Genomic DNA, 21,378 nt, shown 5'->3' with positions numbered 1-21,378 from the left:
AAAAAAAAAAAAAAAAAAAAAAACTTAATTCATTGTCCCCCAGGCCAATGGCTTCTTTTAAGGTACTACTACTACTACTATAGTAAGGTTTATCATTTATATCATTCGTAACTATTGAATCCTTCCCCATAAATAATATATTGTTCATAGCTCTATTTATGATTCTCTCTCTGTTTTTTTTTTTTTTTTTTGGTGGGTCAAAATATCAACGTTGGTAAGTTTGTTCATTCGTTATTTATAAATGGAGTTATTAATTTTGCTATGAATTCATTTAATGTTTTGTTATTGACCAGAGGCCAAATACAACTAATGGATTTCACCCAATTCTATTTATTCAAGTTCCCTCCTTGGAACAATACTACAACAATCAACAATGTATATGATAATATACATGAGGAAGAGATTAGTTACTCCACGTCGGCGTCTCGTCGTTAAAATATAGAGAATCTTAAAAGTTAAAACATCTCCACGTCTTTAAATATATATATATGCATGATATAAATGATAGATCTAGCTACTACTGAATACTGTATGTATGTACATTTTAGGATAAACAACCATGGTTGTTTTTTACTTTTTTGTAATAGTGTTAAGCATATTCTTAATTGCCCGGAAAAAGAGCATATTCCTAGTTGTAAGAAATGTTTAATTATTCGGTAAAATCGGATATAGGAGAATAGCAATAGAATAAGTTTGTGTTGCATATATTATTTGTTTTTACGAGATCCAACCACCTAGCAAATCGAGAATATTCCATTTAATTTGAAAGTCAGTTGGCATAAGCTTATCGCAAGATATATATATATATATATAACAAATCAAAGGATATATATAGAAAGACAAGATTTCACATGGTTGATTGTCACACTCATGACCCCCGGCCCCCTCATATTATTTTTTAATACGCCGATAATATTGGACTTATATCCATGTCGTTGTGTATTAAGAAAACCATGTGTTTGTGTTTCATGTAGTAGATGCATGTGTTTATAGTCTATATATTCACACACATATTGCCAACTTAACATTTTCAAAACTTTATAATACCAGATCTCCTGTATCAATCAACTTCTAAGTTTAATAATGTTATGGGTATCATATACATTGTTGACAAACAAATGATTAATTTATTTATTTATGTGACGACATTATAACATATATATTTATTTGTTATTTATATCTAGTATGTGAAAATAACAATTATGTATAACAAGAGTTAACATGTTATAGCTCGTGTATACGCACTAATGCACTATGCAGTATAAATACGTCTATGTATTCAAAACATGAGAAGTACGTGAAAGAAATAAACAATTCAAACACGAAATATTATTCATCGAAGATGTATATGTCTGATCCCAATGTTTTGTAGTATCGAGAACGGGTGTATAGGAGGCGGAAATATTCCAAAAACAAAAAAATGGCGTAGCAAATGCGGTTGGACTCTAGCATTACATGTGTTATGCAGCATAATTTATGCTTCAGCGGAAGAGGCTAATATAAGATCTGATCTTTTACTCTCATTTTTGCGAGTTCGTCTGGGTGGTACAGCTTTTGTTCTTATATTTCTCCTTTAATTGTTTTTTCTCTCGTCACCAAGTTGAAGAAAAGCAATCACGTATCATCACATGGTTCTCATCATATCCTGGCAACATTTCGAAATTGATTTAATATTCCGTTAGCTAGCTAGCCCACAAGAAGAATCTCAATAACTTACACAATACCCTAACATTTTACGTTTTCTTTTTTATTTGGAAACTGACTTTTTGAGACGGTTACGTATGCTTGAAGGCCGTATATATTCGTTGAGGTGGTTGAAATAAAACTTACTCGACATGTCAACTTGGACTTAATTCTTGCATGCATTTGCAAAAATAGCAAATAATTTCTATGAAGAATTTGATTATTTAGCTTGTTTATCATTGCAATTATCTAAAATAATAATAATTCTTTTGTTTCCATTAAATATGAAATCTAGAGAGTCACTTTGTAGATTTAAAGATATTGATTACAAGAAAACCGTTCATTAATATTAGTGTACATTATAACACTTGTAAAATATTAAGAACTTTATATACTTCTTTAAATTGTGATTTTATTTAAATCATCTATAAATATGATCTTACGAGAATTAAATATTAGGTCTTTTGTGCAAATATATATTAGGTTTAAACTACACATACATTTATATGAAGGTTGGAGCGAGATAGTTTTTGGCTTACCGATTAATTAGGACCATATATATAGCCGAGTTTTCAAAACGCTAGCTAGCTAGAAAAAGGACATGCTTTTGCACCAAACCGACGTATATAAATGGTTCTAGAGCACATATGTCGCATCCATGAAAGTATATATGAAACATGCATGTGCATTTCCTTTTTTCAAATCCATCATATCTTTCTCCCGTCGGTCAATAGCATATATATAAAATATATTACGCAGAATTGATCACTAGCACCGTCGCACCGAAATACACATTCGACGTTCAATCGATCGAGCCTGGCATACTCTCTAGTGATAAATGAAACATGTACGATGCAGAAGCTATGTATGTGGTCATGACAAAACTATCAACACTATGCCATGTCCACCGATAGAAAACACAAAATACGCTAGAGTCGACCACTTGTTGATCTACCAACTAGAACAACCTAATTTTACAACTCAGGAAACCAGTCAACAGATCTAGGAGGGAACAGCCGTCCCGTTCTTAATTTCATACTTTTATGTGGAAATATATGTCCAATGGTAATGGAAATTTTTCATATCGGGCAGAACTTTTTCTTAAAGTTAGAATATAAAAAAATACGAAAATAGCTTTAGTACGGTTATTTATCCAGTAATGAAAATAATCAAATAAGGTGTGTATTAAATGGTGGGAGGTGGATGCGTGAGCGAAGAAGATACCCGTAAGTAGTTCAACTGTTCAAGTAACCCACACACCTTTTTTTAATTGAAAGTGAAAACGTTGCGTGAAAAAACAATCTATCTATGAACCGTCAACTGTGACTAAAACTATAAAAGAAGGAAAGATGCAAACTCAAACGTAAAAAGGACTTCCTCGTGCCGAAAGAGACAAATTTAAAATCAAGTTGGTAAAGAAAGAAACCGATGAATGATTATTAATTAATTTACTCATGTATATTTCTTTAGATCTAATTGGATGCAACTATAATATTTATACATTGGGAGAATTGTCTAAAAATGGCCAACTATAAAACTAATCAGTTGACAATTGTTTTTGCAGAACTGCACTTTCACAATCACTTGGCTTCTTTTTTTGTGTGTACATCAGTACATCATCATACCATCTTTATACCAACATCATCTAATCAGCATCATCATCATCATCACATCAACATCATCATATTATCATCATTATCACCATCACAATCATAAACATTCATAATGATGGTGGTGATGTGATGATGATGATGGTGGTGGTGATGTGGATGATGATGACAAAAGAACATTGGGCTTTCTAAAAGTTGAGTTGTCAGATGAGCTGCCTCATCATCAATACACTTGGGCTTTTCAAGAGTGGAATTTGCTTCAGATTGCAAAAGATTAGTTTTGGACAGTGGGCCTCATAGGAAAATATACTCTTAAGAAGACTCCCTGACATTTTTAAAAGAGTTCGACCTCGTTATAATCAACTAATCAAGTGCTCTCATTTACCACGTCTGACTCTGTCATTTCACCGAAGTACTGATGTATTTTGGATTGATTCCTTCCTTGTTGTATCCGCCAAAAAGCTAATGGACCATTTGAATGAGTAGTTACTAGTTAGTTTCTTTTGGTTTAGCTGACAATAGAGGTTATATTTATGTTCATTCACTTAAAACCGTAATTTTGCATCGGAGTTGCCCAGTACCATCTTTCTAAGAAAGGTTTATCGATGTAAAAATGAATTATGGCCGGCTTCCCTTATAGATATGTCACTGATAGAATCCTATAGTGGGTGGCTGCGGGAGCAAGTTTTGCATATTGTCAATAGTTACGCTCGATCAATGATTTGGGTTTGAGACGATCAAGAGATGATTATGTTGGTAGAATCCTTCTCACAGAGTTGTCATAAAAAGACAGATCAAGCAAGTCGTACTCAGCATAGTACCCATAAACACGCTAATAAGTATTTACAATCAAAATATAATAGCATACGAACAAAGTTGTCTTTCACAACATTGACACACGAACGTCAAAATGCTTACTACCCGTTTCAGACATTTTGACTACACAAATTACATTAGTCCTTAGTAGCAAGCATACATAAAACTAAAATCCACGATCAAACAGCATTCCCAATAACCGTTGATCGCAAGAGCCTTAAAAAACCCCAAAAGTGAAATGCTGCTGATCCAAAAGAGAATTTCGGATACTCGTAGCATCATCATTCACTGTTTTACTAACAACAACAATGGACATATCAAAAGAGAATAATAAATACCTCTTTTTTCTTTTTTTTTTTAGAAAGGTTGATGATGATGATGAGATCATCTCAAGAAGAACAATGGGGACAACGTATCAAACCATTCTCATTGCAGTCGGGACATCTCTTGAGTCTATCTTCATCCTCATCAAACAGTTTCTTGCTACCACTACAATTGGAACACGGAACAAATCTAATGTCACCGCAACAATGGCAAACAAAACCCGGTTGTCTCATAGGAAACTCTTTAAGAATCTTGGCAAGCTCGCCAATCTCAAACAAACTCTTGACCACATCAGCACCACCAACGTACTTCCCCATGATGAACACCTGAGGCAAAGACACAACACTCTTTTCACCCATTGCAATCTGCAACTCTTTCCTGTAAGCTATATCCATGGAGACATCACGCTCATCGATCCAAACACGAAAACCTCTAAAGATCATCCTCACAGCATAACAATCCTCAAAAGTCCTCCTAATCCCTCTCAAGCTAGTGAAATACACCACAATCCTATCCTCTGTACCTGGGAGACGTATCACAGAGTTGTTTATCGTCGAAAAAGGCGATATCCGAGACTCGGATAAAAGCGATTTCCCTGATTTCTGTTTCTGAGGAATCTCAGGTGGAGCTGGCTTCGAAGGTTTCGAACTTTCGAACAATTTACAGAGGTTTTTGACTTTTCCTTTGAGAGAAGTGCTTACTGATTCTACGGGGGTGTAGAATTTGGTGATGGAGGTTGTACGGTTCAGGGAAGGGTTGAGATTGTGGGGTTTAGGGTTTGAATCCGCCGCTGTTCTCCCGTGAATTGTAAGGGACCTGTTGAAGAACGTCGACGTGGGAGACGATTTGGTCTTCCCTGAGAAATCCGAGTTTTTCTCCAATCCCGCCATCGGAACCCCTCAGATCGCAAAGAAACAAAACCCTTTCCGACGGCTAATTTTGTGGCAAAAACCTAATTTAAGAAATTAAAAAAAAAAAAAAAACCTATGATGATGAGATGATGATGATGATGATCAGATTCAAACAAATCGAAATCGAAAGAAAAAAAAAAATAACAAATTGGCTTACCGATCGATCACCTCCCAAAGGAAGAAATTGGAATTGGAATGATCCTTATCGGAAAAAGAATCAGCTTTTTCGAGGTGTAAAACGATCGGAACTAGTAGTGCGGTTTTTTTTTGAGCTGATGAATGAGTTATTTCACCGATGATCTCAAAGAATTATGTGATTTTCTGGGGAATTTTTTGGTTGTTTTTGTTGGTTTGTTGATGGTTGCGGAGAAGAAGAAGAAGAAAGATGTGGAGGAGAGCTCCGAATTAGCCCCTTTGTTTGTTTGTTTTTTGTTTTTTTTTTTTTTTTTTTTTTTTTTTTTTTTGTTGCAAAGCAAAGAATTTTTCTGTTTTCTTTTCTTATTTTTTCAACGTTTTTTTTAATTATTATGACTCTTATTTAAAGGTTCTTTATGAAATATTTTTTTAATTTGATATGCTCCTTCGAGGAAAACGAATTACAAAAATAATTAAAAATGGTGTTAAATTGCGAGGAAAAGTCGTTTTTATTGGTAAAACGCGGTTGGTTTGGTTGTCGTATTAATAAAGAGAAAAAAAAAGTTATTCAAATGGTTCCAGCGGTTTGGGGAGAGAAACCAGATTACACGTCCGGTTTACAATTACCGAAGATATATTTGTTGGTTTTTCATTCTGAAACCATTTTATATATAAGGTGTTTCTTTCTTCTTCTTCTTTGCCTTAAGTTTTGAGATGAAGAAGTAAATTAATGACTTGTGAATGTGATGTAAAACTCATATTACAATCCTATACACAATTTACGAACTTTGATGAATCGAACAATGAGCCAAGATTAACACCACAACACAACTAGAATTAACCTGGCCGTTCCAAAGCTCTTAACCTATGTAATGCACTAACTATTTTAGGGAGGATTACTATACTAGGTCATAAATAGTGGTTTATTACTAGAATGGGGAGCAAGTAGGTTTGCTTCTAAATGGCAAAATCGCCTGTGTTAGGAAAAAGAAAATTACGTTACATACCATCGTAATTAAAAGCCACATAGGAAAGAGAATGTTAAAAGAGAGCTGTTTTTGGAGAGAAAATGTTCCGCCAAACCATAAGTCTACCATTGTAGTGACGGTAGAGTTAGTAGAAATTGGTAGAGTTAGAGAATAAATTTATGGTTTTACTTAGATTTATGTGGTAGATTGAAGTAGAGTGGCGGTAGAGATATAGTTATATGAGAGAGTTAAAACACTAGTAGAGTTATGTGGCAAAGATATAAATAGTTATGGTAGAGTTAGTAAAACCCGTAGAGTTTTGAGGTAGAGTAAGTATCAGCCGTAGACTTAACTTTAGTGGTGGTAGAGTAAGCAAGAAAAAGATTCTTAGAGTTATGGGCGAAATAGAGATAGGCGATAGACTTAATTGTAGTGGTGGTAGAGTAAAAAGGTAGAATTGAGTTATATGGCAGACTAATAAATAGTGACAGCAGAGTTATTGTTGATGATAGAGTTATTGTTGAGAATAGAATTTTTGAATTGTGTTGTGGTAGAGTTAAGGCTTACTAAAATAGGTTAAAATTCATAGACTTAGCGTTTAGTGTGGTAATAGAGTTTGTAATTGGTAAAGATTTAAGAAATTTAAGTCATCATTAGAAAAATATGTTTTAGATTAAATGAGATTACCTAAATGGTGAAAAGACAAAATTGCCCTAAGCTAAGAGATACATGAATTTGTACTAAGTTGGATATGTATGTGTTGGTAAAGTGTTGATGGAGATCACTATGATTGCAATTTTTTTGTATGGCCTAAGGATTAGCTAATACTTATCTTCATGATCTAAAAACAAACCATGTTATTGTCATTTGCATGGTTTGTATGTACATGTTCTAATGGAGTTTGAGGCAATTGACTTGTCGGTTTATAAACGTCATCAAGACAATTGGATATATGCACAATAACTCTAATGGTGGTATGAAGCTACTCAAAAGGTAGATGAAGAGCAAAATAATAATTTTATAAATTTCAAAACAACAATATAGCAACGGAGGATATTCTAATTATCCAACAATACAAATAGAGGTATACAACAAGACTATAATTCACTAGAGCTAACATAACATGTGATTGTTGTTATTAAACCCTAAATATCCCAATCCATATTTTAGTCTGTGAGGGTCCTTCTTTGGTAACTTATTACTTACCTACATAAAACACTTGCACTGTAACCTGAGAAATCATCAAAAGCCAAACAAACAAGTGAGAAATCTTTTAAATTATCACTATATACAAGAACCAAGAAGGGACAAACTGTATACAATAAACTCCCAATGGAAAGGCAAAATCATTAAACCAAGTAATCATCAATTTGATACCCGTATAGTGTATCATATAGTCTCTATGACTTCATTCACATATATGGATTCAAAACTAGAAGCTTTTTCACTTTCCAATTACTTAAAACAGAGGCAATGAAGCCATAAAGCTACTAAATTCATCTGTCTTGATGGCGAGTACAAAAAGAGTACCAAAACAACCAGAAAATTATGGAACTTAGTGGAAAGATTCACAACAGACATATAAAGCCACATAAAAAAACAGATCTTGATTTAGGTATACGGTTTTAAAGTTATGACCAAATTCCCAATACATAAGCAAAATTATGGAACTGGGTGGAAAGATTCACAACACAAAGAGCGATCAAGAGACTCAGAATCAGAGGTAAGAGGTGGTCTATGAGCATTGGAAGAAGCTCTGACATGATCATATCTACATCTACTCCCGTAAAAGCATATCCCTTTTTGGTAGAATGTGCAAACCTAATTTTACATAACAAAACAAGTTAACAAAAATTTTGAGACTCAAAATTCAAAACCCGCATTAAAGAAGAAAGAAACAAACAATCTTGAGAAGAGATTACATTACATTATTCGGCGGATCCTTAGAGTCATGATAAAATTCACAATTTTCCCCTTTCAAGCACGAGCCATGGACGAAGAACTTCACAAACGAAAATGGATAAAGAAATGAATTGAACCCTCCACAGAAACCAAACCAACTTCAAAAAGCATCGACCTTTACACCAATACAAAAGAAAAAACACAAAATTGAAGAGGTAGAGTTAGGATGAATCGAGAAGTTTGGGGTGTACCTGTCGGAGGACATATGGGGATTGTGCGGAGAGAAAGAAGAGGGCGCTTCCACCACACACCATCGCGATCCGGCCTCGGATCTACATTTTTCCCCGGGGGCTGGAGCTCGAGAGAGAAAAGAGAATTAGGTCTAATCTTTTTTTTTTTTTATCATGGTTTATATTTGTTTTTTTTATATATATTTAAGTTTTTTTTAAACTAAAAATTAATTCATAATAGCACTTATGTAATAATAAGATTATAAAGGTGGTTATATGTCTTTTTCCAACAAATATGTATTACTCTAGTAAGTGAAACGATTAAAGACCTACTCTAATAATAAACCATGATTTATTTATGTACTAGTCTAGTAATTCTTTCATTATTTTATCGTTTAAGATAATTGACATGCCGTTTTACTTTTACATAAAGAGGAGTGAGCTTATATATGACTTTTTTAACAAAAGAGTTTCTAAATAATGAAAAATAATTCGAAGTGACTGCTAGAAAAATTAAATGAAATAAAAGGATATCTATGAAATTTGCAGGTGTTCAGATAGTCACACAATTCAAAGTCTGAGATCCTTTTGGGGTAAGATGATGATAATGTCAAAGAAAGAGTGTTCTATTATCATTGGTTGATATTTTTCTTGTAACCAAAATATATATATTTTTCTGCGGTATCAAATCAGCAATGTGATCCAAAAAAGAAAAATGTCATATTGTGAGAGAAAAAAAACCCTACTGAAATGTGTCATATAGTGAGGAAAATAAAACCCCCACTCCAATTAGTTGAACTTGAAAATACAATAAAACACACGCAACAAAAACGTTTAGCTGTCGTTATGCACCGAACCGAACGATTCTAAAGAAGTTAAACCGAAAAGCCAGCACGCAAAGCCAATTCTTTCTTCACCTCTTATAATTAAAAAAAAAAATCTTTCTCTGTCAAAATTAAGAGACGTTTCGTTTCTGTATAACTAACGGACCGAACCGTCTAAGAAGAGAAGAGAATTCCATTTGATGAAAGCTTCTCTCATCCGCAATCTCTAAGGTAAAAAAAAATAAACTTTCAAACTCTTTTCTTTTCTTCTGGGTTAAAATTACTTCTCTGTCGACGATTCTGGTGTTGTTGTTTGATTTCAATTCCACAGAAGATTACCTCGAGTTCATGAACCGTTTCAGCTAAACAAAAAAAATTCCAACTTTTTCGTGTTTTTGTCCTTCTGAGTGGCCGATTTTATTTAAAGGATTTGTCTTTTGATTTGTTCGTTTTACAGGATTTTTGTTATGGAGATTATCTCACTGAACTTCGTGCCTCAGTGTTCCGTTGTGACTTGGAGTGGTGAATTAGCCACGAAAAGATTGGTCCCAAATCGATCAAGTCTCTTCTTATCTGGGGTCAGGAAATCCAGGTTTGTGATTAGGAATGGGAATTCTGATGGTTATGTGGTTGGTGAGAATGAGGAATTGGGTACTATATCCACAAGACGAAGAGAATCATCTACTTCTAAGGTTTTGATACCTGGTTTGCCTGATGAATCAAATGGCGAGGCTGCTGCTCGAATCAGTCATTCTCACTGTGAGTGGAGACCCAAGCTCAGAGTGCATTATGAGAAATCAGGTTGTGGTAACGTCGAGGCTCCTCCGGTGTTGTTTCTTCCTGGCTTTGGTGTTGGTTCTTTTCATTATGAGAAGCAGCTTACTGATTTGGGAAGGGATTATAGAGTGTGGGCTATTGATTTTCTCGGCCAGGGTTTATCTCTCCCGACTGAAGATCCTACTACTACCGTGGCTGAAGAAACTGGTGCCTCTGAAGATGATGAGAAACCATTTTGGGGATTTGGTGATAAAACTGAACCATGGGCTGACCAACTCGTGTTCTCGCTGGATCTCTGGAGGGATCAAGTTCAGTATTTTGTAGAAGAGGTAAACCATATCAGTGAAACTTTAACTATGCTCTTCATTTGTTATGTTACTCATTAAGCTCTTGATCAACTTATATTCAAAACTTCAATCTGTCTCAAGTCTTGGAAAGTTTAGGAGAAGAGGATGGTGCTTTGTTTTAGCTCTTTCATTGAATATTGTCGCTATGAGTCCTATACTCATGGATTTCATTAGTTACCAGATCAACACCTGAGTAGTGTGTGTATGGAGTCTTTTGGGATTGGTTTGGGCATGGGAGGGTATAGGATGCACTAGAAGATTAGAATTCATCCACATTCTTGATTCTGCTTGTGTTCTAGTTTCAGTAAGAAATAAAGGAATGAACACTTATTACGATTTCACCTGAAATAAGTTTATGAGTATATTGTATTTGTTGTACAGGTTATCGGTGAGCCTGTATACATTGCAGGGAACTCACTTGGAGGGTATGTAGCTCTCTACTTTGCAGCAACCCATCCTCACCTGGTAAAGGGTGTTACCTTGCTTAATGCAACACCTTTCTGGGGTTTCTTCCCTAATCCAGTAAGATCCCCGAAGCTAGCACGTCTCTTTCCATGGCCCGGAGCATTCCCTCTGCCGGCAAGAGTGAAAAAAATCACAGAATTGGTGTAAGTGAGACTTTACGAACAGATCTTCTGACCTGCAAAGTATCATTTTCTAGCTCTACCATCAGTCTAATATGTTTACTTTTGTTATACTCCCCATGGAATTGTAGATGGCAGAAGATAAGTGATCCTGAAAGCATAGCTGAGATACTTAAACAGGTCTACACAGACCATTCTACCAATGTGGATAAAGTATTCTCACGTATTGTGGAGATTACGCAGCATCCGGCTGCTGCAGCGTCGTTTGCTTCGATCATGCTTGCTCCTGGTGGACAACTATCTTTCTCTGAAGCTTTATCTAGGTATAACACAGTGTGGTTCTCTTGTTTTATATGTTTTCTCCCTCTGCCTGATTGGTCTTATCGCTTATAGAGAATGCTATTTGATGGTCTATGCTATAGGTGTAAGGAAAACAATGTTCAGATATGTCTCATGTATGGAAGAGAAGATCCATGGGTGAGTCCGATGTGGGGAAAGAAGATAAAGAAGGAAATCCCCAACGCTCCATACTACGAGATCAGCCCAGCAGGTCACTGCCCACACGATGAAGTCCCTGAGGTACAATGAACAACTGAAAAATTTCCTCAAACTCTGCAGTTGGCTTTGGATATGAGTAATGAACCGGTTTACATATGAAAACGAGTAGGTGGTGAACTATCTCATGCGGGGGTGGATCAAGCACCTGGAGTCTGGTGGTTTTGAAGCGCTCCCGCTTTTGGATGACACAGAAGAAAATTGGGAGGAGTCCAGCATTGGTAGAGAAATTGAGTTCCCGAGAGATGGTTGGAAGAAAGCAGTGAATCTGTTGATGTATGGGTCAAACTACTCGTTCTGGGGTGGAGTTAGAGAATCTTTCAAATCCAGTTTCACAAGGGTGTTTGGAGGGAAGTCTGCATAGAAAAGAAGCATGGAACAGTCGTTGTCTAGTGTAAATTTGTTTGTTTTTTGTTTTCCGTCATCATCTAGTGTAAATTAGTTGTAATCGATGATTAGATGCTAGCTATAATTGTATGTAGAATTCAAATTTATAAATGTTCAAAAAGGGAAAAAGTTGAGAAAATGTCTACTTGATAGGTAGTTAGAAAATCTTGTCTCGCAGAGTGTTGTATACAATCCACAGGTTCAGATCAATAAAGGAAGGCAGAGCTGGAACCTTACATTGACTAGCTTTGTGCAGTAAAATAGAGACTGCCAGTGCCAAATCTCAGAAATGCTTCCAAGTGAACTCTTTCTGTTGCAAATGTTATTGTCTTATTGACGTCGTGCTGGTTTGTGTTATTTTCTGGAGACGGTGAATTTCATATATATATATTTCCTAATGCTTCTCTTATCAGTAACTGTGTTTAGATAGTAACCATTTGTGTTGTTGGCAACTTCCATAGCAGGAAAGAGTCCCATTTATTCACTTGTATTAACGGAATCAGCTCCCTCATCTACGCACCTAGTTATTGCTCCTGCGATCACGTAACAAGATGTGATTTGGTCAAAGATAGTTTATATCTTTGTGATTGTAATTAGATTCTCTAAGATCTCTTCTGTAGTCTATAAAATACTTGTAAGTCATTCTAAGCAATACACAAAAATATTTCCTTATGGTCTTTGATTCTTCAAGATGGGACAGGTTTTCGAAAGAGGTATTCGAAAACTACAAACAACCAACCCCGGAGGGAAATAGACCCTCAAATTAACAAACAAAAAAAAACACTGAAAGCTGCAGGCCAAATGAGTTGTTTTCAAATTTGGTATTGGAAATGGAAAGTTAAAGGACATGTTGTAGAGCTCAAAAAACACTCTGATTCCTCCTAAAGAAGAAAGTTGGAAGTCATATAAGCCTAAGGCATGTGAGTGTATTTGAACATGCATGTTATGTACTTTCTTGGTTCCCAAAGGTGAAGATTAGTATTTGAACTTGTTACGGGTGTTTGAAAAGACATATCACAGGTTACTTTTTCGAGGCAAGAAGACCAAGAGTAAGTCGGTATCTTGAATATAATCTTGGTCTGCTAATCAAAATCTATAACAAGGCTATCCAACATGAACATGAGATTTAAAAAAATTTGGTGTTTCAAACCAACTATTAACAGTTGATACCATTTATGTTAATCACCAAAACAATGATATATACTATAGTATTTAACTTAGGAATTTATAAGTAGAAACTGTTTGTACATTGTTGCTCACATTAAAGAAAGAGAAATATACATTTTAAGTAAACAATATACAGTATAAATTTAAAAGAGAGAAGAAGAAGAAGAAGAAGAAAAAGAGGAAAAAAAACAACTTTATTTTAGTAAGAAAAGGGAAAGTAGGACCCAGAAGAACTGGCAAAATCCTCCAAATGTGGCAAAAAGGTGTCATGCAAATACTGTACCCCTCAAAAATTGAAAGAAAGCAAAAATAATAGAAAGAGAGAGAGAGAGAGAGCACGCAAAACAGAGTCCATGCAACACACAACATTCATTAGTGGTTTTTTTCTTTTTTTCTTTCTAAAAAAATTATATTCCATCCAAATTTAGTAAACTCGGTGTTCCCATTAATAGATTCCCCCAAAACCCCCATTTCGGAGACGAGGAAGGTAGAAAGATTGAACCTTTCTTCTTCTTCTTCTTCTGTGTATTAATTTAAGGTGCGATATTGATTCAAAAAAATTGGGGGAAAAAGAAAAGAGAAGAGATGGGTCGTGGTAAAATCGAGATAAAGAGGATCGAGAATGCCAACAGCAGGCAAGTTACTTTCTCCAAGAGGCGTGCTGGTTTGCTTAAGAAAGCTCATGAGCTCTCTGTTCTTTGTGATGCTGAGGTTGCTGTCATCGTCTTCTCCAAGTCTGGCAAGCTCTTTGAGTTCTCCAGTTCTGGGTATCTACTTTTCACACTCTTTTTTTTTTTTTGATTCGATTTTGTATTTGCATGTCTTGATTTGATGTAAAATCGATTTGGGGATGGGGTTTAGTCTTTCCCTTAGTCAAAAAAATTGAATCTTTGCATGTTTGTTTTGATCATTTTGAGTGTTAAAAGTTGTTTTCTGATTGAGCTAAATTTGATTTTTTAGGATGAAGAAAACACTTTCGAGATACGGCAACTACCAGAGTTCTTCAGATTCTAAAGTTGAGGTGATAATTTTTGTGTTCATCTGTTGAAAAATTGTTCTGTTTTCTTTTCTGTATCTTAATCTGATTGTTGCCCGTTTAGAATCTCCAGGAGGAGGATTGTGCAGAGGTGGACCTTTTAAAGGATGAAATTTCAAAGCTTCAAAAGAAACATTTGTATGGAATCTTAATCCCACTTTTACTTTTCTATTCTTCTCTACTTTATCTTAAAAATGTTGTTTGGCTTTGTGTGTTTTTGTAGACAACTTCAGGGTAAGGGCTTGAATATTCTGAACTTCAAAGAGCTGCAAAACCTTGAGCAGCAACTACATCATGCCTTGTTATCTGTGAGAGAGCGAAAGGTTAGTAGTTGACAGTTAACTAGTAATATCACTCTGTGTCTCATAATTCAGTTCTCTTTGCATTTTCCTAATAAAAGGTTATGTGATTTCAGGAACGGTTGTTGGCTATCCAACTTGAAGAATCTCGCCTCAAGGTAAACAACAACACTCGCTTTTCCTCTTTAGCTTCCAACTGTGTATAACCAAATGCAGTAAGCTTATGTGATCACATGATTCTGAACCTTTGTTAAAACCAATGTTCCCTCTATAGTGGTTACGATATTCTTTGACAAGCTTATGCTCTAACTAGCTAGCTAGTGTGTGCATTATGTTTGACTTAAGACTCCTAACTAGGTACAGAGTACAAAAGTATAATTCTTTTCTTGACCAGCCATATAATAATTTACTTTGCAGGAACAACGAGCAGAGTTGGAAAACGAGACCTTACGTAGACAGGTCCTTAATTATAGTTTTCGTTGAGTCACCTCCAGTCGTGAATGGTTCATTCTCTGACTTCTCTCTTGAAACAGGTTCAGGAACTCAGAAGCTTTCTCCCGTCGTTCACTCACTATGTTCCATCCTACATCAAATGCTTCGCCATAGATCCCAGGAACGCTGTCCTAAACCATGGATGCTTGGACGACAGTAACTGCAGCCTCCAGAAAACCAATTCAGACACAACTTTGCAATTAGGGTATTGCTCTTATAATTTTCTGTTCATTGGTTCCAATATAGGAAACTCATTTTAGATATATAGTTGTCTTACTCTAGTATGCATATGTCTTAACACTAATGGAATTATAAATTCTTTACTACTATGTCATATCTCCAAGGTTGCCGGGAGATGCACATGCACATGATAGAAGGAAGAATGAAGGAGACAGAGAGAGCCCATCAAGCGATTCGGTGACAACAAACACGACCACAGCAACTGCAGACAGGATCAGTCTAGTTTAGCAAAAATTTCCACCTGAAAACAAAAGCCAAAGGTTCTCTCTGTTTAGTGAGGTAGAGAATGTTTCCTCTTTAGCAAGTATCACATTATTTAAAGTAAATTTAGAAGAGATAACTTGCAAAAAACAAGAGAAGATTAACTTGATCTCATCTGCCTTTTCTCCTAATCTAACTCTCTGTACTTTTTCTATTGATTATTTTTCTGTCTCGTCTCAAATTTGTTAATATGACACAAAGGTTAATTAATTATCTCGAGTAAGTAGTAAACAAAATACAATTGGAAGAAGTGACAAAGAAGTAGCTTATAGTATTATCTGTGATTCTAAGACACACTGGGAAACAAGATATTTTTGGTATACAAAGCTCTCTGTTTCTTTTTTACTTCCATCAAAGTAACAAATTAACCAAGTTACCAAATAAGAAGATCTTGTAAAAATAAACTTGGGGCAATCCAGAACACACCCCTAAAGTGAATGTTGTCGGAATTTTTCTACTTCATTACAATCAAAATTCATTAAAAAGGCCCAATTAGACCAGAATGTCCAACTAAAAAGTTTATAAGAATTTTTATCAATATTCCCCGAAACTATCAGCGAAAGTTTCAATAAGGACCCCGTATTTTTCAGTTAATTACAATTCGTCCCCAGATTAATAAAAGCTCGAGAAGGGATTATTAATTAGACCGAGAAAACCCTAACCCCTCTTTATCCCCGCGAGAGAGAGAAGAAATCAAGCAGAGCATTGAGCAGCCATGGTTTGCATCAGGCGAGCGACGGTGGATGATTTGCTGGCGATGCAAGCCTGCAATCTCATGTGTCTTCCTGAGAACTACCAGATGAAGTATTACCTCTACCATATCCTCTCATGGCCTCAGCTTCTCTACGTCGCCGAGGACTACAATGGCCGCATCGTTGGCTATGTGTTAGCCAAGATGGAGGAAGAGAGCAACGAGTGTCACGGCCATATCACTTCTCTCGCTGTTCTTCGTACTCATAGGAAGCTCGGTCTCGCCACTAAGCTCATGACCGCCGCTCAGGCTGCCATGGAACAGGTTACTTAAATCTTTTTATTCCTCCTTTATATTTTTTGCATTTATCAAGCAGAATCATCGAAGCAGTATATAGATTCGTATTGTGTTATTTGGATAACATGTTCTTACTTAGTGTGATTTGAGTTTATGTTGAAGATTGATATAATGATGATAAGTAAATAGCTTTTTATATCAAATTTTTGGAATCTTATCTCTGTTACTGAACTCTTGTTGGTAGCTACTTTTTCACATCTTGAATTGTGTTTTCTTCTTCTTCTCTTGATTGGAATTTGAAGCAACTCAAGCTCTGTTGTAGAATGTACAAGAATTCAAGTTTTGTCTCTCATTGTGCTATTGCTTTGGATGACTGACTGACGGAGAAGATTAGTTTGTGATTATCTGTGAATGAAAAACAGGAGAACCAATGTTGATTGTTGTTTTCTTTCCTATTAAACTTCTTGTGGTTTTCTGGCAGGTTTATGAGGCAGAGTATGTTTCTCTGCATGTGAGGAGAAGTAACCGAGCAGCATTCAACCTGTACACAGAGACATTAGGCTACAAGATTAATGATGTAGAAGCAAAGTATTACGCGGATGGGGAGGACGCTTATGACATGCGGAAACATCTTAAGGGGAAGCAAAACCATCACCACGGCCACAGTCATCATCACCATGGAGGTGGATGTTGTTCAGGTGATGCAAAAGCTGTTGAGACAACTCAACCCGCAGATGCTAAAGCAGTTTCGAAGTGAGACTCAGAAGGCAGGGCTACAAGATAATTATGAGTATATTGAGGTGGGTTCGCTGGCTCGCTCTAGTATTGCTCGCTATTTTCCATCCATATGATTTCGAGTGAAAAAAAATACATTTGGTTAATCACTCTGTGATACTCTTTTGTCTTTCTTTTGTTGTACTTGAAACTTAGCCGTTCTTTTTTTATGTATCATGTTTTGGAAATCCCTAGCTTTCATTAAGGCTTTACAACTTGAGATGGAAATCTTCTATTTGCAAGATACAAGATCTCTGTGGCAATGTTGTATATTTAATTACAAAAGAATCTTGACTTCTACAGTTTACTTTCAACTCCAGAACCCTGCAAATTTTTTATGTTCTTCATATTAGAATATCTTGAAGCACTAGTTTGTGCAGCGTCGAAGCTTTCCTGCAGCCACCTGATCTGGGAATTGAGACCAGCATCACGCAAAGCATTCAAAGCTGAGGTGTAGAGCCTCGCATCAAGCCTGGTTCCTTCAACTTTCATGTCCTGCAACAGCCTCATTAGCTCATCGATCCAGCTGGTTTTTGAGAATACACCAACCATGACTTATACGTCCACATACGACTTAAGTGGTCTAGTACCAAATTGTGAAAAGAGCATAGCTTTCTTAAGAGGTGAGATTACCTTCACCAACCACTTGCAAACGAATAGACAATCCTCTCTCATCCAAACACTGCTCCATTCCGATCACGAACAATGCACTCACCATGTTCTCCCGATTTGAATGAGCAGCCTCTTGAATTCATCTGAGGCACAGAAATCACATAAGCGATTGTCTTCTTCTTCCGTCCCTTCATCACCTTCACATCTCCAATTCCTTCTGCCATGACCACCGTTCCATCCACCAAAGCTTCACATACAGAGTCATATGAATCGTAGCATGCCCATATGTCACCCATTGATCCTCCTCGTATGTGAAATCACTCAACTCCGACTTCGCCAACAGTACATCATCAACGTTCTGTGACGGTTCGTTTCCAATCAAAGCTTCTTCTTTTACTTCTTCTCCAACGGAAGCAACCACATCTTTGTTAATTTGACTGCAAACCAAAAAAAACATTCCAAATTAAGAATTTTAGATGAGTAAAACTAGAAACCAATTGATTTAATAGACAAACACAAGAGGAAGAGGAACGAATCAACACAATTACAAGAGGAAGAGAAACAAATCAACACAATTACAAGAGGAAGAGGAACGAATCAATACAATTAGAAGAGGAAGAGAAACGAATCAACACAATTAGAAGAGGAAGAGAAAGAAACTCTAATCGGATTAATCCGAAATCCTAACAATCAATCCGATTAATCTGAAACCCTAAAAGAAAAACATGCAATCAATCAGACATGAGAAACGAACCTTCTCTCTCCGATTCGTTAGGGTTTGCACCGGTAATTTCAATGGATTCGACGAGAATCCATTGTTTTCTCCGACTTCTTCATCAATCGCCGTTTCTCTCGCATGCGGAAACAAGAGAGAAGGGAGAGAGACAGTCGGGAAGAAAGAAAAAAAGAANTGGCAACACCTTTGCTCTCTTCATCTCTTTCCATATCTTTTCAACCCGCCTTATGTCCATTGCTCTTCCATGCATATCAATCAAGGAATTGTAAATCCAAATGTTTGGTTTGCACCCTCGTTGTTTCATCTTCGCCATTAGTTTCACCGCATCACTTAGCCTCCTTGTTTTTCCGTACATATCCATTATGTTTGAGTATGCGACAACACATTTGTCAAATCCCTTCTTCACCATCTCATCAAACAACATTTCAGCCTTGTCGTACTTCTCTAGCCGACAGTATGCATTGATGGCTATTGCGTAAGTCACTTGCCCAGCCTCGCATTCTTGCTTCATGGCCCATTCATAAACCCTTATTGCTTCCGCAAAACCTCTTTGCTTACAGAATCCATTCACAATCGCGCAGAGTATGCAGTCAGTGACCTTTAGTTCAGCCTTTCTCATCGCAGCCACAACCTCTAGAGTTCTCTCCATTTGTCCTTCTCGGACATACATCAATACAACCTTCAAACACATCTCTGGATCCTTCAGCAGTTTCTTCTGTCCGGCTTCTTTGAACAGCTTCTCGGCTATTTCAACCTTTAGCGCTTCTGCAAAGGCACGGATCAGCGTAGAGTACAACTCACTACTTTCCGGAATTCCTTTATCTTTCATCTCCTCTAAAACCTCTAGAGCTTCGATTGCCCGTCCTGATCTTGCAAGGGAAGAACATAAAATCGTGTAGATACTGCCTGATTCCTTGGCCAAGAAACTTAACCTCTGGTTCTTGAACTCTTGAAACAACTCAACCACCTTTTGATTGTCACCAATCTTCTCATGAGCCTCCATGATCCTGCAATAACAGCCCGGGCTTGGCTCAACTGCCCCAGATTGTTTCATCCTATCAAAAACTTGGATCGTGCTACTATACATCTGGAGTTTGTTAAAGCCTTTCATCGCTGCATCAGATGCAGAGGCGGCCAATGATTTGTCTGATCTAAACAGGCTAAGTAAGCAATGCGTAATTCGGAATCTTCTATCGCTGATGCAACTCCGGATCAGATTGGAACAGGTATGAGCATCGGGCAATGCTTTATGTTCCCTGAGATCCTCACAGAGCGAGAGGAGCAGGTCCCAGTTCTTGGAACTCACCAAGTAATTGATCAGATGCTTGGTCGTCCTCAACTCTGAGTTCTCCTTAGCTTTCTCGAAGAATTCAGAAGAAAGTTTTCGGGTTTCCGGGTCTCGGAGAAACCTGGATAAGACCCGGTTAAGACCATCTGTGCCCGGTCCGAAAAGTGGCCACTTGTCTTCTTTCGGACCAGGCGACTTCTTTTCATCTTCCTCGAGAACGAGAGAGCAGCAGACATGGGAATGGTGAGGCTTTTGTGAAAGAAAGAAAATGTGTTTCGTCGGAGAGGTGAAGCTGTGGGGATTTGTATGGTGGTTCACGGTGGCTACCCACGACCCACTCGCGATGGCCATTTGTGTGTGTGTGTGTGTGCGTCTGAGGAGGAGAGAGAGAGAGAGCTCTCTTCTCTATTCTTCGTCTTTCACCTGTGGATGCTAGTTCAGCGCGAGGATAAAATTCGACCACAGGTTTGAATTTTTTTATTTTTTTTTGAGTATTCGGGGTTCGTGTGTCATCAACGAATCACGTGGCGTATTTTAGATTTCATGTGATGATAAGATTGTTCTTTAGAGATCGGTTTATCAGGATTCTTGTAACTGGGCTTTGATGGGCCTCCCGGTTTATAACAACTTATAGAAACTGAGAATGGACTACAAAAAGTTTAAAAAACAAGCTACTTTTAAAATTTTGAGAATGGAATATACTCATTTACAGAAAGGAACAAAAGAATAAAATATGTACAGAAGAAAGTAATTGAGAGGAGGGTCTCACCAACAACAAAGAAGCAAAAAAAAGAAGAGTAAAAAAAAGCTCAGCCAACTTGGCTTTTGGCACATTAGTTGGATTGTGTTGATGTCACGAGCTTATGTCTATCCACAAATTCTTCCTTACCCCACTGATGATATTGTTGGACTCTTCTTCACTCTTTCTGTTATTAAATTAATTTTTCATATTTAAATACAAATTTGTAACTAAATTTATTGATTTCTGAAAAATTTAACACCTAGAGCCATATCAATCAATCATGCAGGAAATAAAAAAATGATGATTAAGCTAGGCTAGAGCACGGCGAACTCTAGGGGTGGTGACAGCAACACGTCCATTTTTTATCAAAGCTTGCCTATCTTTTATTGGTTTATTGTCGAAGAATCTGTTTTCTGGATTCTCCGCGTAGCAAGTGTAGTAGCAACCTACGCAGGCGTGTGGCAATGCCATTGAGATCCTTGTCTGTTAACACATTCCCACCAAAAACAAAATGATTATATATGATGAGAATACAGTTGAATCAAAAACCTTTTAGAGTTCAATAGTATAAGTGTTATTTACCATGAGGTATCCAATGAAGAAGGCAAGTAAGGAGATGGTGGCTGTAAAAGGTTTGTAAACTGTATGAGTCCAAGCAGCCACGACAATCACACAGACGCATCCGCTGCA

The 21,378-nt window shown here is 36.8% G+C and overlaps 7 protein-coding genes across 14 annotated transcripts in view; 3 read left to right on the top strand and 4 right to left on the bottom strand.

Moving 5' to 3' along the window:
* LOC104705642 (uncharacterized protein At5g39865-like) lies at window positions 4,097-5,808 on the bottom strand. The gene is made up of 2 exons (XM_010421688.1): window positions 5,502-5,808; window positions 4,097-5,385 (listed from the first exon to the last, which is right to left on the bottom strand). Exon 2 carries the CDS (start codon window positions 5,321-5,323, stop codon window positions 4,499-4,501), a length of 825 nt encoding a protein of 274 aa, XP_010419990.1. The 5' UTR covers window positions 5,324-5,385; window positions 5,502-5,808; the 3' UTR covers window positions 4,097-4,498.
* LOC104705641 (E3 ubiquitin-protein ligase makorin) lies at window positions 7,446-8,770 on the bottom strand. Of its 7 annotated transcripts, none has more exons than XM_010421687.2 (4): window positions 8,601-8,765; window positions 8,370-8,449; window positions 8,209-8,268; window positions 7,446-7,678 (listed from the first exon to the last, which is right to left on the bottom strand). In XM_010421687.2, exons 1-4 carry the CDS (start codon window positions 8,661-8,663, stop codon window positions 7,654-7,656), a joined length of 228 nt encoding a protein of 75 aa, XP_010419989.1. In that variant the 5' UTR covers window positions 8,664-8,765; the 3' UTR covers window positions 7,446-7,653. The 7 variants fall into 7 exon arrangements, 4 of the variants coding, with proteins under 4 accessions (XP_010419989.1, XP_010419988.1, XP_010419986.1 ...); XM_010421686.2 differs by having other exon boundaries at window positions 7,448-7,678; window positions 8,375-8,449; window positions 8,601-8,763; XR_754358.2 differs by lacking the exon at window positions 8,209-8,268 and having other exon boundaries at window positions 8,375-8,449; window positions 8,601-8,762.
* LOC104705640 (pheophytinase, chloroplastic) lies at window positions 9,443-12,209 on the top strand. The gene is made up of 6 exons (XM_010421683.2): window positions 9,443-9,634; window positions 9,861-10,509; window positions 10,909-11,135; window positions 11,243-11,434; window positions 11,534-11,690; window positions 11,779-12,209. Exons 2-6 carry the CDS (start codon window positions 9,871-9,873, stop codon window positions 12,028-12,030), a joined length of 1,467 nt encoding a protein of 488 aa, XP_010419985.1. The 5' UTR covers window positions 9,443-9,634; window positions 9,861-9,870; the 3' UTR covers window positions 12,031-12,209.
* LOC104705639 (agamous-like MADS-box protein AGL15) lies at window positions 13,534-15,709 on the top strand. Of its 2 annotated transcripts, none has more exons than XM_010421682.2 (8): window positions 13,534-13,987; window positions 14,181-14,241; window positions 14,330-14,394; window positions 14,480-14,579; window positions 14,672-14,713; window positions 14,973-15,014; window positions 15,089-15,252; window positions 15,392-15,709. In XM_010421682.2, exons 1-8 carry the CDS (start codon window positions 13,806-13,808, stop codon window positions 15,513-15,515), a joined length of 780 nt encoding a protein of 259 aa, XP_010419984.1. In that variant the 5' UTR covers window positions 13,534-13,805; the 3' UTR covers window positions 15,516-15,709. The 2 variants fall into 2 exon arrangements, with proteins under 2 accessions (XP_010419984.1, XP_010419983.1); XM_010421681.2 differs by having other exon boundaries at window positions 14,321-14,394.
* On the top strand, window positions 16,197-17,573 carry LOC104705637 (N-alpha-acetyltransferase daf-31-like). Its single transcript, XM_010421680.2, has 2 exons — window positions 16,197-16,563; window positions 17,018-17,573. The coding sequence occupies exons 1-2, from the start codon at window positions 16,264-16,266 to the stop codon at window positions 17,291-17,293; spliced, it is 576 nt and encodes a 191-aa protein (XP_010419982.1). The 5' UTR covers window positions 16,197-16,263; the 3' UTR covers window positions 17,294-17,573.
* On the bottom strand, window positions 17,566-20,439 carry LOC104705638 (pentatricopeptide repeat-containing protein At5g13770, chloroplastic-like). The gene is made up of 2 exons (XM_019228257.1): window positions 18,677-20,439; window positions 17,566-18,359 (listed from the first exon to the last, which is right to left on the bottom strand). The coding sequence occupies exon 1, from the start codon at window positions 20,295-20,297 to the stop codon at window positions 18,759-18,761; it is 1,539 nt and encodes a 512-aa protein (XP_019083802.1). The 5' UTR covers window positions 20,298-20,439; the 3' UTR covers window positions 17,566-18,359; window positions 18,677-18,758.
* Window positions 20,844-21,378, bottom strand: part of LOC104705636 (protein PNS1-like) — a 4,369-nt gene continuing 3,834 nt past the window's right edge. The window contains exons 4-5 of the mRNA XM_010421679.1: window positions 21,271-21,329; window positions 20,844-21,171 (exon numbers count right to left, since the gene is read on the bottom strand). Coding sequence (XP_010419981.1) covers window positions 20,998-21,171; window positions 21,271-21,329 — 233 coding nt within the window. The 3' untranslated portion in view covers window positions 20,844-20,997. The remainder of the gene's footprint in view (window positions 21,172-21,270; window positions 21,330-21,378) is intronic.

Source organism: Camelina sativa, chromosome 8 (assembly GCF_000633955.1).
Source record: "Camelina sativa cultivar DH55 chromosome 8, Cs, whole genome shotgun sequence".
Classification (NCBI taxonomy): domain Eukaryota; kingdom Viridiplantae; phylum Streptophyta; class Magnoliopsida; order Brassicales; family Brassicaceae; genus Camelina; species Camelina sativa.
Note: the sequence above shows the minus strand (reverse complement) of the source record. Positions and strands in the feature narration are given on the sequence as shown.

What these genes read in the sequence shown, in the direction of transcription:
- LOC104705642 (XM_010421688.1), bottom strand. Translation starts at nt 5,323, where the DNA reads ATGGCGGGATTGGAGAAAAACTCGGATTTCTCAGGGAAGACCAAATCG.
- LOC104705641 (XM_010421684.2), bottom strand. Translation starts at nt 8,663, where the DNA reads ATGGTGTGTGGTGGAAGCGCCCTCTTCTTTCTCTCCGCACAATCCCCA. An exon ending in CCCCATATGTCCTCCGACAG is followed by an intron (nt 8,450 to 8,600) that starts GTACACCCCAAA and finishes TCGTTTGTGAAG; the next exon opens with TTCTTCGTCCATGGCTCGTG. An exon ending in GATCCGCCGAATAATGTAAT is followed by an intron (nt 8,269 to 8,369) that starts GTAATCTCTTCT and finishes ATGTAAAATTAG; the next exon opens with GTTTGCACATTCTACCAAAA.
- LOC104705640 (XM_010421683.2), top strand. Translation starts at nt 9,871, where the DNA reads ATGGAGATTATCTCACTGAACTTCGTGCCTCAGTGTTCCGTTGTGACT. An exon ending in TTCAGTATTTTGTAGAAGAG is followed by an intron (nt 10,510 to 10,908) that starts GTAAACCATATC and finishes TTTGTTGTACAG; the next exon opens with GTTATCGGTGAGCCTGTATA. An exon ending in AAAAAAATCACAGAATTGGT is followed by an intron (nt 11,136 to 11,242) that starts GTAAGTGAGACT and finishes ATGGAATTGTAG; the next exon opens with ATGGCAGAAGATAAGTGATC.
- LOC104705639 (XM_010421681.2), top strand. Translation starts at nt 13,806, where the DNA reads ATGGGTCGTGGTAAAATCGAGATAAAGAGGATCGAGAATGCCAACAGC. An exon ending in AAGCTTCAAAAGAAACATTT is followed by an intron (nt 14,395 to 14,479) that starts GTATGGAATCTT and finishes GTGTTTTTGTAG; the next exon opens with ACAACTTCAGGGTAAGGGCT. An exon ending in GACACAACTTTGCAATTAGG is followed by an intron (nt 15,253 to 15,391) that starts GTATTGCTCTTA and finishes CATATCTCCAAG; the next exon opens with GTTGCCGGGAGATGCACATG.
- LOC104705637 (XM_010421680.2), top strand. Translation starts at nt 16,264, where the DNA reads ATGGTTTGCATCAGGCGAGCGACGGTGGATGATTTGCTGGCGATGCAA. An exon ending in CTCAGGCTGCCATGGAACAG is followed by an intron (nt 16,564 to 17,017) that starts GTTACTTAAATC and finishes GTTTTCTGGCAG; the next exon opens with GTTTATGAGGCAGAGTATGT.